At 33.7% G+C, this 19,948-nt stretch overlaps 1 protein-coding gene across 4 annotated transcripts; it reads left to right on the forward strand.

Annotated features, from left to right (window-relative positions):
- The first annotated feature begins 320 nt into the window (after positions 1 to 320).
- LOC120628884 lies at positions 321 to 16,745 on the forward strand. Of its 4 annotated transcripts, XM_039897541.1 has the most exons (12): positions 321 to 546; positions 639 to 750; positions 2,169 to 2,300; positions 3,213 to 3,271; positions 6,451 to 6,607; positions 7,236 to 7,404; positions 8,455 to 8,637; positions 9,632 to 9,779; positions 11,025 to 11,495; positions 11,646 to 12,248; positions 14,366 to 14,456; positions 15,159 to 16,745. In XM_039897541.1, the coding sequence occupies exons 1-12, from the start codon at positions 519 to 521 to the stop codon at positions 15,343 to 15,345; spliced, it is 2,340 nt and encodes a 779-aa protein (XP_039753475.1). In that variant the 5' UTR covers positions 321 to 518; the 3' UTR covers positions 15,346 to 16,745. The 4 variants fall into 4 exon arrangements, with proteins under 4 accessions (XP_039753475.1, XP_039753474.1, XP_039753476.1 ...); XM_039897540.1 differs by having other exon boundaries at positions 11,025 to 12,248; XM_039897542.1 differs by having other exon boundaries at positions 11,025 to 12,248; positions 15,148 to 15,297.
- Positions 16,746 to 19,948: the final 3,203 nt, after the last annotated feature.

The following is a 19,948-nucleotide window of genomic DNA, read 5'->3' on the forward strand; positions in this document are numbered from 1 at the left end:
GAGTGCAGCAACACCATACCATACCATACCATAGTCACTATGGTACTGGTAAGTACCACTATGGCATAGTGGTACTTAGTATGGATTATCGAAGTCACATTTTTTTATTACAACCCAATGAAACCCAGTGATGTGATGGAGAACTTAACGATGTAAAGTTATATCAAATGCACAATACATACCTATTTAATGTACATGGATTCAAATGCAGCATTAGCAGTACAAATTTCTAAAAATATTCACCACAGACTAAATATCTTCTAGATCGACATTCAACACGAAAACTGTTAGGCAAGCACATCACTACAAACGTTAAACTTAAAACAGAACCGTTTTTTTATAGTTTTTTATTACAACAAACTATTTTCGTAATTCCCCGGAGCGCCGTACTTTTAAAATAATCTAATGATAAGTGAAAAAACCGACAATTATTGCGAGCGAATTATTATAAAACGTTACTAATATTAAATTCGAACTTACTGTACAAAACTCAGTGCAAAAAGATTAACAACAACAAAATGAGTTTAGACGACGGAAACACGGACGGTGAGTGAAATTTGAATGGTTTATTAATTTTGTAACAACGCGTTGGTATATTTCTTTATTACCATACAAATGGCTTGTGTTTTCATTTTTAGAATACGTCGTCACGGCCCTTCAGATTTTTCAGTATTGTGGAGTAGAAGCCGGCAGTACTTTACGCGTTGATGCTTTGATGGACCAGTTTGCGCCTTTCGTGAAAACAAACAAGTAAGCTTCGATAAATATTGATGTATATAATACCTCAACGTAATATTCGTAGCCATAAAAAGCTAACATTAAGTTTATAAATAGGAAAGGTAAATGTCAAATTAACGTAACATAAACTGTCCTAGATTAGTCGTGGTATTTATTATTAGAATACCATCTTAGGGGTTTGTTATTTCCTAAATTTACCCACTAAACAGTTCAATGCAAAATAAACTGTACATTCTTAGGCAAACAAAGATAATTTTTTGCATTCAATTAATAAACAATTTGATTAAGCAACATTTCTCATGACCATTCCAATATCAGATGTATTTCACAGGTACTTTTACAAGACAACTTCTCACTGCACCATCCTATTTTTTTTAGTTTTCTTAACTTACTGTTGAGTGAACTTATATTTACACTTAAAATTATACCATTACAAAACTCACAAAGTTCTTATTTGATTAAAGTACAATAATTATAAGTGCAGCAAATATAAAACATCATGTGGATAGCTGTTTCCTGGATCTTCCTCTATGTTTGTTAATCTCAGTTTCTTAATCTCTCTGGAACATTCTGTTTCTGGGGTAGAAAGTTCGGGAAACTCTTTGCCAAATTATATCAATATCAGTTTTAATAAAAAAAATTAATTAATACTTTTTTATTTTTTATTATTCACTATGCATAATTTTCATGATAGTATTTTCTTGAATTTATTTTATACAGGCCCCCTATTGTGGAGCCCACAGGCAAAATAGTATAATACTGTAACTTATAGTCATTAAATTTTTTATTTCTTTTTATTGTTTTCATGTCCAGTACTTAATACATTACAAATACTTTGAACATTAAAGTCAAATATTTCTTTATTCAAATAGGTACAGTGGGTTCAAAACACACCTTGGTCTAAGAAGAATCCCTAAACAAACTATCATTATCATTTAAAACTATTTAGGAAGTAACCTGGCTGTGATTACCCCCTCGTCACATCCAATCTATCTTACATAGGCATGGTGGAACTATATTGTTATCTCTTCTATTAGAAGGCATGTGCCCAACAATGGGACATTCATAGGCTGATGATGATAGTATTTTATATTATTTACTATTAATATGTAGCAAGAGAGCACCTAGACATAGGATCCTCATGGGAAGGATGATTTACCAGAGACTAACAACCTTTTTTATATGTGTAGTTTACAAAGTGGTACAAAACCAATTTTGTAATGTTGAGTTTGTTCTCCCTATTTTTAATAGTAAAATATAATACCTTACAAATTTTAATCAAACAGCATTTCAACCCAGGGCATTGTGACCTGATCTTGCCTGAACCATTGCACATTAGGAGCACACTCTCTCTCAGTTAGTCTCTAGTTTCAATGAATATAAGTTATAGGCAATGATTTTATACTGATGTTTGTATGATTTATTTTCAGGGCAGAGTACAGCTATCTCAGATCTCTGCTGGACCCAGAGCAGAGCAATCCGGAGATAACAGTGTCTATGCTAGCCAACAGCCTCAACAAGTACAGTGAGAGTCAGAAGGTCAAGGTTGACTTGGAGGAGAGGTAATTTGAATAAAAAGTTTACAAAACTGACATAAAAATGTAGTAATATTTTCTTGAATTCAAATTCAATTCAAAATTTCTTTATTCATGTAGGCCTATCACAGGCACTTATGAAGTGTTCATACATATATGTTTACATAATTGTAAGGGGATGGTGATTACTTAATTTGCCAACTTAAACCTTAAGCTTCAAGGGTTCCAAAGGCACCCTGGTCTAAGAAGAGCCCACAACAAACTTAGCGGGGTAATTTTTTTTTTTTACCTTCTCACAGTTAATTTATATTAAGCTATGAAGCTAGAGCAATTCACACCCAAGCTTTTTTATCATTTAAGTAATCCTTAATATTATAATAGGATTTTTCTGTAAGCTTATGTTTTATATAAACTATGAACTTATTGAGAGACATCTCAAAGATTTAATTTGGTAAATTGTTATAAAATAATATACAATTGCCTTTGAATGAATTTGCAATTTTGTGTAGCCTAGTAAACTGAACAAAAAAACAAAACTTCTTGTATTTAAAAACCAAGTAACTAATTAAAAGTTAATATTTATTTGCACTCCAGATGGTGGCATTACTTCAGGAGTTAGTTTTTGCATAATCACCAAACAGTTCTTTTTGGCTGAACTTTTCTTTTTTGAGTGCAAAGTTTGTAATAGTCACATACTTGCTGAACTGTTATGCTTGCCTTCAACAAATGCTAATAAGTTTGTTAAGCGAATTTTTCGTCTTCCTTCTTCTTCTTATCATTATTGTTCTTCTTCTTCTCGCTTTTAGTAATTTAATATTAAGATTAATGAACTAAATAGTATATAGCTAACTCAATTCAACTTGATATTTTATTGCATATGATTTTTCTTCTATAGTATATATTGGGAAGAAGTTAACTTTTTCTTTTTATTCTTTACAGTTTTAATCTGAAGAATGGCCAGTTGCCACATGACTCAGATTCAGGCATATCTACTGATGGTATGTACAAATTTATTTCCAATCTAGCTAAATGTTTCACATGTACAATGTGTAAATAAAAAGCAAAATAAATCTTCCTAGGCCTCAAAGGTACATTGTGTACTGTCTATGAGACTTATTAGTGAAACCGACTGTGAATCCGAAAGCCTCATAGTTTATAAGTAAACTGCTGCCATAATTTTTACTGATAGAAATCAAATACAGCCCTAAAAAATTGAAATCAGTTGACTCCTTTCCTATCGTAGGTACTATGCGCGTGTCGGTCTTTTATCTTCAGTAGGGTTGTCACAAAAAATAAATATGCTTCTTTTGATTTAATATTTTAAAGGGTGATTCCATATGAAATATTCTTATGCATCCTTCAACATTATTTCTTAATTCAGCTACACGTTGTCTAGGGATATATTATTCTATTACCCACGCGACTTCGTCCGCGTATAAGTCGATCGAGAAGTTAGAATAGATCTGATGCTAACATTATAATCATCGTGGTATACTGAGTTAGAAAGTTGTCATTATTTTATTGGAATACATATTGATCCGGAATATCAGCTACTTCTATACCAAATTTTATTTAAATCCGTGATGCCCGGACAGACAGAGAGACAGACAGACAGACAAACAAAAATTAAATAAAAATCTGTTTTAGGCTCAGTATCGATTATAAAGCATCCCCCGTGCGAAAATTTAAAAATGTATTAAATGTACAGAAATCTTCCAGTTACAGTTTTATTATAAGTATAGATAGATGTTATCATCTTCATTGCTCACTTCATGCTTACGATGTTTTCCTTCGCCGTTAAAGCAAACTTTGAAAAGTTCCAACCGCTTTCATAGCTATAAAACTGTACGACACATTAGCACTATGAAATTATCGGCCACTTAATGTACTACCTACTCCTATCTCTATCTGAATACGTGGTGGTGCTATGAGTTTGCGTACTGTATGTATATGAAAAGTTGGGTATAGTTCAATTCAAACTTAATGTTGTTGCGGAATTCGCGTATGCTTCGCTGCGAGTATAGTTTCGCGCTGGTAGTCAACTACCGTCCCGCTGATTGCCTGGTACCTAATATTGAAATCTCGCATCGAATCGAACGAAGTTCGAGAAGTAATAAAGTTTAATCCAGACTATCCGAGGGCATTAACCATAATTTATTACTAACTCGATTATTTATTACTAAAGTTTGCCCGCGGCTTCGTCCGCATTTTTGTTGGTGTTCATAAATCTCCTTCAGGATAAAAAGTAGGCTTTCTGTTAATCTAACTAGTTATATAGTAGCCACGGTCGCATTCAACACTTTCTTAAATAAAAAGACCAAATACTGTACAAATTTCTTTACTAGAACTTTAAGCGTCCTAGGTTACTAAGGAGCGTAAAATGACAGGTTTCGATTTCACCTGAAAGGCTTCGTGGCTGCTCGGAGAACTCTTTTATTCCACTGTTTTATTTTTTTTATTCCACTATTTTTATTTATATTTTTTAAACAGACGGACATAGTTCCGTCATTTATAGACGGATTTGCATACTTCTTTTTCGTAAAAGGGATTTATTCCGAAATGGTCCCGTGTTTAAATTTCTGACTGACTGTTGTTTTTTTGCCATAAAAAATATAATTTGCAATTTTACTTGCCTCAATAAAATTAAACATACCAGTCATGTCATATAAACATTCTTCATTTGAGCCAGTTAACGTTTGTAAAACTCTTAATAATGGGGTAGATTTCAAGAGTACCGCTATCTCGACTTTTATCTATTTAATACTAGCTGTCCCGGCGAACTTCGTACCGCGGATAATTTTTTTTTTAGAATGTTATATTTTAATACTTATTATCCTATTCCGGTCTAAGAGGAATCCAAAAAATCAAATATCATAAAAATTTACCCAGCCGTTCTTGAGTTATAAATGGTGTAACTAACACAACTTTCTTTTATATATATATATAGACGTCGGCAATATTATTTGCGATGCAGTTGTACAATAAGAAACTATTCTCGTTGAAAATAGAGTCACGCATATATAATGTAAGAAAAACCCTTCAATTGAAAGTTGTCGAAATGTCGTCGTGGTAAGATACCGTTATATAATAAACCAAGAAAGCTGGCATTTTTTTTATAAATTCTTATTGTATGGCTATAAGTTTTATACTAAACTGCTATTTGGTCTGGTGGGACGGCTTCAGCCGTAGCTAGTTACCACCCTGACGACGGAGACGTGCCGCTAAGCGATTTCGCGTTTCGATACAATATCGCGTAGAAACTGATTTAAATTGATTAGGGTTTAAATAAATCTTAATATATATAAATCTCCTGTCACGATGTTTGTCCGCGATGGACTCCTGAACTACTTAACCGATTTTAAATTAAATTGGCACACCATGAGTAGTCTGGTCCAACTTAAGAGATAGGATAGCTTAGATCTTTAATTATAGTCGCAATTTTATTTTATTGCATATTATTTGTCTATAATTAATTGACAGTCACGTTATATATATATATATATATATATATATACTACTATACTCATTTAAGGCTTAGCGATACTGAATACTTTAAAAACAAAATTTAACGCAGACGAAGTCGCGGGCAACAGCTAGTAGTATATATATGTTAATAATCTTAGTAAAACTTCTTGGTAAATCTTTCAAAAACGGTCCACCTCTGTCTTTAACGTTCGATGGATAAAGAGTTAGATATAGAGAGTAGACCTAGAAAGAAGGCATTAATCAAGAATAAGCTTATCCGTTCGAGGATTTAGCGGATCTGATAAGCAAAGGCCGCTTTTGATTGAAATGGCGGATTTTTTCGATTTTCGTATGAACACTAGCCGATAACCACCTGAGGGGTTGCTATGGCGTCACCGGGGGAGTGGGGCGAGCGCGAAAGCTCGCCATGAAAAGAGCCCCAGGGCTCAACGACATCGGGGGGAAGTGGGAAACGTCGACCCGAGGGTGCTTCCTGCGAGCACTCGGACCTCGGCTCGGTTCGACGTTAATCTGAGTATTGATGGACTTTTGGACTAAATATTGTTTAGGGCCGCTCGATCGTTGATAACGTTGATCGCCTTTTATAAGGAGCGCGCCTGCGTTGTTGCTTGGTGAAACGTCATTTCTAACACTATAAATAAAAAAAAACAAGAACGTGAGCTTAAGCAAAACAAATTTCGCTATGGTCCAGGTTTCCAGCTGCTAGAAGAGCTGCAATGCGAGTTGCGCGAGAAGTCCCGTTTAGCTCAGCAATTGCGAACTCAGCTAGACTATACCGACCGTCATCACGAGGAAGCATTGGCCACAGTGACTGCTGAGAGAGACTCGCTGCGGGCTCATCTCAATATGTGAGTACAGTTTTAGTCGCTTTTAATTTAGAAATAGTCCCATTAAGGAACTCAGCTGTTTAAGCAAACTTTTAAACAAATTTCATAAAAAAAAATGTAGTACTTTTGACGGCCGAGTGGCGCAGTGGGCAGCGACCCTGCTTTCCGAGTCCAAGGCCGTGGGTTCGATTCCCACAACTGGAGAGTGTTTATGTGATGAACATGAATGTTTTTCAGTGTCTGGGTGTTTATCTGTATATTATAAGTATTTATGTGTATTATATTCATAAAAAAATATTCATCAGCTATCTCAGTATCCATAACACAAGTTACGCTTACTTTGGGGCTAGATGGCGATGTGTGTATTGTCGTAGTATATTTATTTATTTATATTTATTTATTTATTTATTACCTCAACGGACTTGTTAAGTAAAACTGAACAGCACTTGCCACGGACACTGCTGAGAGAGACAACGCGGGGTCTTTAGACAACAGTTTTAGTCGCTATAAGTTAAGAAATAGTCTCTTTTAGGAACTCAGTTGTTTTACTTGTTGTTCAGTACTTTTAAACAAACTTCACATAAAAAGTGTAGCAGTTTATTACTTCCACGGACATATTCAGTATAACTAAATATCATCTTCGTTTCAGGTTGCGTGACGAAAACATGACGTTGACACACGTAAGACGCGACTACGAAGACGTGTGCGAAAGCCTTGGCTGCAGTGAAAAAGCTCTTGACGAGTCGAGGAGAGAATTGGAGTGTACTCGACGACGGACCAAAGTGCTCACAGAACAAGTTGCATTATTGGAGAATGAGGTAACTTGTTGCCGAATAAAACTCCAATCAAGGAACTTTCCTTGAATTTTACTGGGATTAACTGGTACTGTTATTAGCCGCGTTTTTTATTTCAGCCCATAGACGATGTATGTATACTCATAGACGTAAACTCCCCTCTCGTGCGTTTTTTTTATTATTTATTATCTCCTAAGTTACGCTTCCAAATTACATGCTGTAAAGTTCTATAGGTTAAGGTTTGATATTGCTTACCATTTAGATAGAACGCGCGGATAAAGCAGCTCATTATCGCTTTTTCCTCTGGCAGTCTTAAAAAAACACCATTATTTGATATTGAAATCTTATTATTACTGAAATAAAATACAGATAGAGCCATTGAAACCTACGGGTAATAAATTATTATTACTCTTTATTTGTACACCACATGAAGAATTATACAAGAAAAAATAAACATAAACATAGAAGCAGAATACAATGGGCGGCCTTATCGCTTAGTAGCGATCTCTGCCAGGTAACCTTAGAATTAGGAACAAAGAGGAGAACTATACTTAACTGCAGGTGGTGCAAAATATAGAATAAATACATTAGAATAACAAAATACTAATACATAAACTAATATACACAATTGCATCCAACTAAATTAAATACTTAGTTAAAAGTAATAATAACAATGAACGGCTTTTTTAAATGTCGCTAGTGACTGACTGCCATATTAACAAATAAATAAATAAAAATACTAAGACAATACACACACCACCATCTAGCCCCAAAGTAAGCGTAGCTTGTGTTATGGGTACTAAGACGACTGATGAATATTTTTATGAATAATATACATAAATACTTAAAATATACATATAAACACCCAGACACTGACAAACATTCACGCTCATCACACAAACATTTTCCAGTAGTGGTAATCGAACCTACGGCCCTGGGCTCAGAAAGCAAACTGCGCCATATGTTTATAGGAAGCGCATTCCACAATTCGATGGCTTGTACGGTAAATGAATGTTCATAAAATTAATGTTTCCTATATGCAACTTAACCATTCAATTTCACCATACCCCTCAGAAACTGAACCTCCAAGAGCTGCTCGCAACGTCTAAGGACGAATGCCACCGCATCAACGACATGTACGCTAGCCGGCAGTCCTCCTTGCTGGAGAAGAACGAGACACTTCGCGCGGAGCACGCGGACCTCTCCTCTAGGATGAGGTACCAGGAGGAGTATATGCAACAGCTCATCAAGGAAAAGGTATGGCATGCCATCGTAGTAAAATTTACTTAGCCAATGTCTCTAATGATTGATTGAATGAATGAATGAACAATGTATTTATTTCTCCATATCTACATATATAAAAGGCGAAAGTGACTGACTGACTGATCTATCAACGTACAGATGACGGATGCCACTTGACGGATCGGGCTGAAATTTTGCATACAGATAGCTTTTACAATGTAGGCATTCGCTAAGAAAGTATTTTTGAAAATTCCAACCCTAAGAGGATTTATGAAATGGGGGATAAAAGTTTGTATAAAATCCTTCATGCATCAATTTATTTTTCAAGTTAATTCCATGGAACTTTGATTTTAGGTTTTCGATTAAAAATAAAGACATACGTGTTTCACAAATTATAAAAATTCCAACTCCAAAGGCATAAAATAGAGGATGAAAATTTATATGAAATTTTCTGGTTTAACATTATACAAAAATGTATATTATAATAGTAGTTTAAGTAATTTTAAAATTACAGTTATTTTTTAATCCTAGTATAATATTATAAACCAGCCACCAGTCTCTAGAACAACATTATACAAAAATGTATATTATAATAGTAGTTTCAGTAATTTTAAAATTACAGTTATTTTTTAATCCTAGTATAATATTATAAATGTGGAAGTGTTGATGTTTGTCTGTGTGTGTTACTCAATCACGATCAGATTGGGATAAAATTTGGCATGCACGTAGCCTTTGACATATAAAAAAAACTCTTAATCTTTTATCTCGATTCCTTGAGTAGTTCCCAAGGAAAAATTTAAAACTTTACGAGCTAAGCCGCGGGCAGACAGCTTTGAAATTTGGTATGCATGTCACCTATGCTATGGAAAAGGACTTAGACTTGTGTCTATACCGATCTCTCACATAGTCTCCGTGGTAGGATTAAATTTAATAAAATTAAATTAAATTGTTAACAAGCGAAGCTTCAGTCGCTGGCAGAAGCTAGTATTTAACAAAAAACCTTTTCTAGGTGGTTCTAGAAATGGAAGTAAAGGACATGCTGAACAAGTCCAACCTGCCTGTACATCATATGGAGCGCTCTATCGACGTTAGCTACACTGAAGACCAAATGCTCACAGCGCTGGACAGTCTTAATGCTGACAGCAGATTCCCGCAAGGTAAGGTTCTTATATTGAAGTTTATTGATCTACATTTGGAGGTATTTATTTTATAACAAGGCTTTTTGGAAAGGGGAAATATGCCAATATGCCATTATAATAATACGATATATAAGAAATAATGGAAAATTTGTTTCCCTACTATTTCTCTTAGAGAAATATCTGTAAGTATTCTTTAAAAAAATACGTGGTGACAACCAGAGCATCAGCTGTGTTTATACAACGAGTTCATAAAGTGCTACGGCAAAGAAGAAAAAGAGTAAAGTCATTGATACTAATAAAACAATACATTAATGACCTTCAGTCACAAGCCTACTTATGTTAATGTGATTTGTGACAATAGTCAGTGTTCACAATTTCTTTATTATGGTTTCTTTTACAAATTAACTGAGAAATGATTACTTAAAATTATAATCTTCCTAAATCGACCCCTTGCCAAATATATATGTGCAAATGACCTTTGCACATATATATTTTTTTTAAATATCAAAATTGTGGAGCTAACTTCTCTGTGACAAAATAATTCATCAACCCATTGCTATCGACTCAGAGCGATTTCCTTTTGAGCATTTAATGTGCTAATAATGTTGGTGCTACTGTCAGCTGTACTAATTCTCTTTTTAAAATATTAAAATAAATTGACAAGACTAAAAGTAGTGCAGTCCCTTTCACTATGGTCATTATCGAAAAGGATAGCGCTATATTTGTGCCTGACAATTTTGTAGCTAGCCGAATTAGCACAGTTGAATTTCTTATCAACTTATTTCAGCTTTACCACAATCAAATAAAGGTTGGTTTCTCATAATATTTTGACTAAAAAAAACCCTGTGAAACTATAAGTTTCGTCAAAATATTGTGAGAAAAATAATAAATGTCATGATTTAAATTTGTTCAATGACTTCATATTTGGTTTGAATGCTATTATTATGTAAATACATTATAATCATTTCAATAGGCCACATTTGATATATGTTACAGATAATACTTTTTTATTTTGTGCATATATGACACTCTTGGAAAAAAAAAATGGCTAACTACAAATACAAAGATTATAAAATCAGTACTTATGTAAAATATTAAAAGTGACTAATTAAAAAAGTTGAACTAAAATAATGCATGTCATATAAGCTGAAATAGTCATGTGTAATTATACCTATAATATTTCAGCGATATTTCAGCCTTTTTTTTTTCAACACAACGCTTCACTTGCCCGTAACTGCTTTTTCTTGCAAATTTCCAATTTAGACGGCCGCCTGCTAGATGAGGAATCGTTCGTAAACGCTCTAAAAGAAGACCAAGGCATACCCACGAACATGTCCCTATTCGACGAAATACGTCTGAGTTTTTGCAACATGTCCAGACATAATACAACAGATCTTAATTTCACACAACCAATAGAAAAACCTGTTCTTGACGATTTTATAACTTCTTCCACCCAAACAGACGATAAACTTTATTACTTAAATGAAAATGAGATTTTCAAAAACTGCAGATGTAAAATAATTTCTGATGACGCTTTAAATGTTTCCACACAAACAGATGAAAATATTACAGGAAATGAGGGTAATTTAATATTAGATACAAAATTTTGTCTAAACAATAATAGGCATAATAATAATTTTAAATTAGTTACACCAATACTCGAAAACAATAAAAAATCGAAAGATAATGTTATATTGGATGCACAGATTAACGAATACAATATCGGAGCTAAAGGTACGTTAATATTCTCAACAGAAATTAATAAAAATAATATAAGAAGGCAAGATAATGTAATATTATTTGATACAAAAAAACATAATTTCAGAAATAGAAGTAATGATAATTTTATGTTAGATACAAAGATTAATCAAAATCATAATACAGATCCGCAGACAAATGACGATATCATTAAAGAAAAAGAAAAATGTTTTGGTAAATTTTTTGAAAATCGTAAGCAACTAAGATCGCTCTCAGCACCAAACGTAGGTATTCTTAAAAAGGGACCTAATCGTTTAAGGCTTAAAGATGATAATCGCAAACTAGAAACAAAGGATGAAGCGACAAATACTTCTTTTCATGTATTCGAAGTTTTCAAAGATATAGAAGTAATGAATTATGGAACACAGACCGAAGAAAATAAGTTTGAACATACTGCCAATAACAATGACGTTCAGGTTTGCTTTGAGTGCACCAAATGTTTTGAATGTGAGAGAACGAAAAAATACGTGACCAAATTGGAAAAAGACATTCGCTGTTCAAATTTGACCATAACTGAAATGGAGGTGAAACTGGATCAATACGACAAAAATCTTAACAATTTAAAGAGATATGTAGATGAAGGTGACGAAAAGAATAATTTCTTGAAAGCCGCTGCGGATAGTCTGAAGGCCAAGCTGGTTTTACTAGAAGGTGCATGTGCGAATCAAGGGAATAAAATCGACCGGCTGTTTTGTGATACTTGCTGCGCTGAAATTCAAACTGAAAGTGGTAATTCTGCTGGACAAAATGTGTTGTAGTTAGTTGGTAGCATCGTAAATTTTGTTAGATTTGTGTTGTCTTCTTTATGTACCATTTAGCTCTTAAATATTGGCTTAGAAAAGGGCTCTAGCAATTAATAAGGTTGGTCAGTCTGACGGAAACTAGACCGAAACCGAATTTTGGCGTCATTTTCAGTTTCTGCCGAAACCGGAACTGAAAATGCTTTATATGGTCATCATCAGTCTATTTTAATGATTATCATAACAAAAGGGAAATATATATATATATATATATATATATATATAAAATAATACCGACCCACTTCAGACCTCCTCCCACAATGAGAAAGGGTTAAAGTCCACCACGCTGGCCCGCTGGCGGACTCCGCTCTCCTTTGAGAATATTATTGAGATCTCTCAGGGATGCTGGTTTCCTCACGATGTTTTCCTTCTCCGTTCAAGCAAGTAACTTAGAAAAGTTAGAGGTACGTGCTGGAATTCGAACTCGGCCCCCCGAAACTGGGCTATAACCGCTTTTCAATAAGAAAAATATATCTTATCTGATTCGAATTATTGCTCATTGGACAAACTAACGTTTAACACAAGCAAAGCAAATTGCGACACCAATTATGACTATAAGCATAGACGCGGCGTTGCACACAGTTCTAAACCGACTGATCTAGTTTCGGTTTTGACCATAACCGAAAATTCCATCGGATACTAAGCTTCATCAGCTAAGTGTCAGATTATATTCTAAGCTATAAGGCTAAATTATTATTTTAAAACGTTGATTTGAAGAATGACTAACAAAGAATATTTTAGTTAATTTTAATTTATATTTACATAGTTTTGGTGGTGGTTTTTGTACAATATTGGTAGACAGTATAGTGTGGGTATTTTGTTTGACTTTTGTATTTAATAGCTTTAATAGATCCTTTTCAAAAGTTTTTCTGCGAGATTGTTCATCTCTTTATATTATGAGTTGGTTATAGGTAAGTTTGAGTGAATGGATTTGACCTTGAGACAGTCCATATATGGTTTCTTCATGGAAGTTTTTAGAGATTAAGAATGGACTTCACAATGGTAAATCACTCATAATTCTTGCAATAGTTAAAGAAACGGTATAGTTATTAGTATTAGTAAGTAAAGTGTAATTGTGGGGTTTGTTTTTTTAATTCATTCAAGTTAGGGTTCAGTTTATGAACAAATGGTTAAAAAATAAAAATGTTTGTGGTTTTATTAACGATAAGCCAGCGCTTGAAAGCAATGATAAGGTCTAGGTTGGAGCACGCTTGCCTACAAAAGGCCTATTCACTCTTGCCTTGAAGTTACTCAAATTACACGTGGCAGGAAACATATTTGCATTTACATTTTGCATACAAACATCTTAACTTCAATTGTCTCCTCCATTTTGTACCCTTGTGATATTTGCACACGCAAACGTGGGTTATTTTACGAAGCATAATATATATGTAAAATAGACCTAATATTGTAATCATCATCAGCCTATCTCAATCCACTGCTACTAAGGCCTCTTCATTTGCACGCCATCTCGGTCTATTACTGGTTAGCTGCATCCAGTTCTTCCCTACTGCCTTTACAATATAATCCCTCCATCGAGCTGGTGGTCGGCCGATGCTTTGTGTCCAGTGCGCGGTTGCCAACCCAGAATCACTCTGCCCAACCGCCCGTCCTCCCTTCGTAATATGTGACCCGCCCAGTTCCATTTCAGGGCCGCTGCTCTTTGAACGATGTCAGTGATTCCAGTTCGGTTTCTGATCTCTACGTTGGGAATCCCATCTAATAGAGACAAACCTAACATCGCTCTTTCCATTGCACGCTGAGCCACTTTGAGCCGGTGCACCACCTTCTTTGTAAGGGTCCATGACTCTGCTCCATATGTCATAGTGGGTAGGACACATTGTAATAATGTTGTTTATTTTCCTAATATTCGCCTAAGAGACCTAGACGTTTGGACGAAATTGAGATTTAAAACTAAGTAAGGGCTATAAGTTTCATTTTATTCTGACGCAATATTTTTTTCGTTTCTCGAAAACGACAAAATCGTGTGAGTAAATCCTATATATACCAAGTGTAGTAATGAACTCACAGTACGTATTATTGCAGAACAATCAACAGTATCAACTCAAGTGGAAATTCCGTGTGCAGACTGCGTGAAACGAAACACTCCGCACCGCAGCATCAGGAGGTACTTGTGGTGAGTATATGTCATAGGGATACGAGGAAATTACCTCTCTTTCAATCGTGGGGAAATCCTCAGGGACATTTGAAGTCCATTCATAATAACTGCTTATATATAATCACTAACATCATGACCATAATCATTTCAGCTGCCAAAACCACTTAAATCCCCACCACACCCTGTCCCTAAACCTACCGCATCCATTGAATATATGTGACCATAAAATAAAAAAATAAAAAATAATATACTTACTGAGACAATACAAACATCCCAATCTAGCCCCAAAGTAAGCATAGCTTGTTATGGGTGCTAAGATGAGTGATGAATATTTTTAATAATGATATTTTCAAAATTCAAATCTCATTTATTTCAAGTAGGCCTAAGTTAGTAGTTATAAGCACTTTTGAAACGTGAACACTACACTAAATAAATACTTTAAAATACTATACAGATAATTCCAGCCACTGAAATACATTCATATTTATCACATAATTTTAATCAGCTGTGGTAATCAAATCCACAGCCTTGGGCTCAGAAAGTATAAGAAAGTCAACTGACCCAGGATTCTGGAACTCCTTACAAAAGACCTTTGTCTAGTATTGGATGTCAATAAATTGAAATGATGGTGATGATGATCATAAAAAAAAAAGTCATAGGCTTTCGCTTAATACTTTAGCCGAATTTCTAAGCAAATCTCACCTCTCAGTTTACTTGCAGGGAGCCGCTAAAGAGTCTATTCCAGTTATTCGCAGTGCTTTGCTTTATGCTCGCGCTATGGCTGCTGTACGGAGTGACGCGTCGCTGGCGCGCGTGTCGCGACCCTCTGCCTTGGAGCTGGCTACAGCCCACAGACCTCCTCGACCTGTTCCTCACCATCGAGTATGTCTCTGATGTACCAATGTGACTATAGTGAACTCAAGCCAGTGAACAAAGTGATGTGCTAGTGATAAACCAGTGTAATTGTGTCCTAAAGTGGCCATTAAAAGATAATTAATTTAATTGGGTAGTCGAATAAAAATAATCCAACCCCTTTACAAATAAATGTGACATAACATTGTGATGATGAAGTGTGACAAAAACTGCAAAACAATTGCAACATCATGCCACTAGTACGACTCTAAATATTTCAAAACTATGGTCCATTGACTATAACTTGTTGCCTATCTTATATAAGCTATATAATATATAAGGACAAGTTTTAGTTAATGTACTCTATCTCAATGCGTGTTGGATCCATTTCCTTTACCTAAGTCTAGTTCAGGATCAATAATCACATTACCACAATCAATCATAATATTGATGGTTTAATGGTTGCCAAACATTTCATCTGCTGTTGATTTTGTTATGTCAAAGGTAAAGGGTTCACCAATATCCTTTTTTTTTTGTTACGACTCCAAAATCTGTTATTCTCATGTAGTTATGAATGAAAAATGATTTTGCATTGTTATAATTAGTATATGTGTAAATAGTTCCAAACTCCACTTGTTGAACTTTTGTCATCTTGCTTCCTTAAGATAAACAAATTTTTGTTATTCCTGTTTGTTATACTAAGGTGTGTAACCCCTACCTTCTTCTTTAGATCTGGTTGCAGCTAACAAACCATTTTATAATCTTCCTTGTTTCCATCGTTAGAACCGAAAGTTGTAATGAAAAAACCAATGTTTTTTGTTTGTTGCTTTACTCTTTGTTAGTCAGAGAAAAGTAGAAAGTTTTAAAGAAGGAAAGCTACCCCATTTCACCCCCTAGGAATGTATTTCTGAAAATAGTGGTTTAATCTTGTAATTTGCACAACTTTTCTCCAAACATCTTCACTGTTTCAATATATATCACATTTAATGATGTCACATCTATGTGTTGTATTGTAATATTGTAGAAAAAATATATTTTGTAAAAGAAACAAAACAATTCAGTTAAGCTAATAATGAACCAAAGTTTACCAAGAAACTTTAAAGCTCGCCACTCTGAATTGGAGTAGCATGGTGGGTTAATGCGTTCTGCTATAAGGGTTACGAAGGAAATGGATCATTATCAGGCTGATGATGATGACAAAAAGTTCGCGTATTCTACGTTCGCGCTGGTTTTAACTTGACTTGTTTTGTTAGTTTGGGTTGATAACTTTTTTGTTGTCGGAGTTCACACTCCGGAGCAAGCCTCAGTGTTCTTTTCGCGAAACCTTCCAAGGACTATAGCTCCGTGGTCAAAGATAAAATAATATGTCAATTTGCTTTTGATTTTATTTTGTTTCAATATAATTTGTTGTAATGTGTTTTCTTATCTCATCAAACACAAGATTTTGAATTTTAATATTTTAACTGTACATATTCTTTATGTGTTATTATTTGCATTTTATTTCAATATTTTATATATGCAATTTATTTTTAATGACCAGGTTAAAAATAATTTTGTAAATTCTTAATAGGTAAAAATTTTGACTAAAATTACTCGTATCTAACCTTCAAGATATATCTTTTGTTTTTTGTTTTATATTTAATAATCTATTTTTCCAAAATTTTATTCTTTAGAAATGTAGACAAGTCTTCCTTTAGTTTCTAACTACACTTAGTATCCTACTACATTATATTAGTTTTATATAAATTGTGACTTTACTGTCAGTAACTCGCATACTGGCCAATGAGTAAAATGAACAATTACATTTAATTTTAAGTGTAGTATTAGTGAGCAACGTAATTTAGGCACAATTTAATATCAGTATTGACTTATGTTGTTTAGATAACCAAAAGTGATCTGTGTGCACATTAAATAACCGATTTGCCTGAAAACTACATAAACTAGTTTTAGTAAAGTTTTTACTAGAGCGCATGTCGGATCCAAATTTGAGTAAATACTGTTGTACTAGCTGAAGGTCGGATTCGGATCGGTCAATCGTGTATACAATTACGAAATAAGATACTTTATGAAAATGAACATTAGTTTTATTTTGAAACTAATTTTAGTTTGTTTAATTCTGATTCTTAATCGGGTTTTAATGTTTTTTTTAAATTTAAATATGTCTGCAGAGTAAATTTGCCTAAACTAGAAATTAATTCTGTGATACTTCAGTGCCACTATGTAGTCTTAAGATTTGTTAATGTAAAGAGAATGGTTCTTCTTCGAGTGTACACAAAAATCGTAGGCTAAATTGACAACGTATCGTAGGCTTGATTAATGGTTATTTATGCAACTGTTGTATAATAAGGGGTATTAAAACACGAATGTGGATTTATAGCGATAAGCCACCTGGTTCAGAATCTTTTATAGAGGATTTAAAGCATGAGAGTATGTAGTTGAACAGTATGATTTTATAAACTACTTACAATTCGTGCGACTTAGGAGATACGGTAAATGGCGGTACAATTCACGTGTTTTCCTTGAAAACTTACTTTTTTACACCGCGCACGTGATTTATATTGTTGACTTTCAGTTATTTAGGCTTATATAGCTATTTATTGGAAACGAATTTTGTATTTAAAATGTAAATATATTTTTATATGATGAGACGACATTGCAAATAACATACGCTAACACTCGCTGTTAGGGTTCATTTTAGCTTGAGCGCACGGTTTTTAGGTATTAATAACGTCAACTTCAAAATTAATGGTTCTTGTCAACTTCTGTACGTTTACGTTTTAAAGAATACCATTTACTTTAAATGTTGCACGTTGGGAAGTCAAAGTTTTCAGAGTCTGCTGCCAAAAGACAATGTTTATTTCAAATAGATATTTTATTGCACTAAGTCGGTTTAGCGTTTAGCAAGCTTTCAACTGTCAGCTAATGTATTTGTGTACAATCGAATTACCTACCATGGATGTATATTCTACGTAATGTTTGACCAAAAAGTAGTTTTAAATTGTTATTGACGAGAATTTTACTAATAAATACTTTTTATTTCTTCCTAATTAAGAAATACACCACATTTTTATACCGTCACATTAGACAAACTTAGCTAGGTAATTAAAAACACAAAAGCAACATTAAGGACAGAGTTATTTGTTGTATATTTAAACAGTGATTAGCCTTAAAAGTAACGTGATCTTGAGTAAGTAGTATCAAATATCCAGTCAGTTAGGTGAGTAGCATGACTGCCGTGACCATTTATTTTTTCGTCATAGCAGGACGACTGTCGAAATTACTTCGTTTGACGTTACTACGTACGATTCCCGTAATTAATAATAATAAATAATAATAATAAAAACATTTATTGAAACAAAAATGTTATACAGAATATCAATACAACAGTAGAAAGAAAAAGAAATACAACACAAAAAGTAAAACAATTTCACATAAGTTGGTAAACATATTTGTAAAGCTGAATGCACATTATATTGATATTTGCCTCTTATTATTGGTAAACTTAATATTGATTTATATTACCTTCTGTGTACAGTGGACACTTTTGTGTCTCAGAATGTCAGGTCAGGTGCATCTTAAGTCTGGATAATCAAAATTAATTTCAATACAGTGGCACTTATATTTATTTTGTCACTTATCCATAATTTATTAATGCGAGGAATAAACTTTGTGGGCAGCAATGACGTAAAAAAATAAGTACCGTAACCTTGTCGACTCTGCTGTTTTGGAAATCGGGAAGTTTTTATTTCTCGCTGGGGACCGAGATAGACAGCCGGAAAGCGGGACTGTCCCGCCCAAATCGAGACGCATGTTAAGCATGACCGATATGATATTCGTGGACCTATAATGGTAAAATACAGGTTTTCTGTAAAAACTTGTTTCAGAAATAAACTGAATTAAAATTTGACTAAACTTGATAAATTATCTACTTTTGAGTCAGTTTGGTCAATTTAGTCACGCAAAGTTAGGTCATACATTCAAAAAAAAGGTCTTTAATGTGGTGTAATTTAGCTAATTTATACACAAAATTCATCGAATTATAGTGAAGGAATTTTTGCATTTATTTAATCGCATTTGTATGGTGTTTTACAAAACTAAAAGAACAATTATAACGTTTTAATATAAGAAACAATTAATGTTAAAATTTTCGGAATGACATATCGGTGAATAGAAAAGATTGTATATTAACATTATTTTAATTTGTTTTCTAATAATTTTAGTTAAACGCATTTATTTCATTGTAGTTTTAGTCAATAAAGTTTCTAAGAAAAAGAAAAGTTTTTTGTTTTCGTATAACTAAGTAAATATAATTACGTTACATTTATGAGTTTTACTCACGGACTTATGTAAGATTTACATAAGTGATATAAAATACCTTTACACCTGAAAGCCACTTACTGGCCTTACTGTAAGACAAACTTATGTATTTAGAGGGAAAATATCAAAGTTTACGTAAGTGTAAACATTTCCAAAAGTTTGTGATTGTGTTTTAACGCCGGCGTGTAGCTGCCGCTATTATTTATTTAAAAGTAAAAAAAAAGTGACAGTGTTCGATTAGAAAATGGACTGAAAGAACACTTGCCAGACCAACGGAAATTATATATGTAGTTATATTCGAATTTCTTTTGGATCATTGGGCCAAAAATTCCAGTAAAAGA

This window comes from Pararge aegeria, chromosome 13, assembly GCF_905163445.1.
Source record: "Pararge aegeria chromosome 13, ilParAegt1.1, whole genome shotgun sequence".
Taxonomy (NCBI): domain Eukaryota; kingdom Metazoa; phylum Arthropoda; class Insecta; order Lepidoptera; family Nymphalidae; genus Pararge; species Pararge aegeria.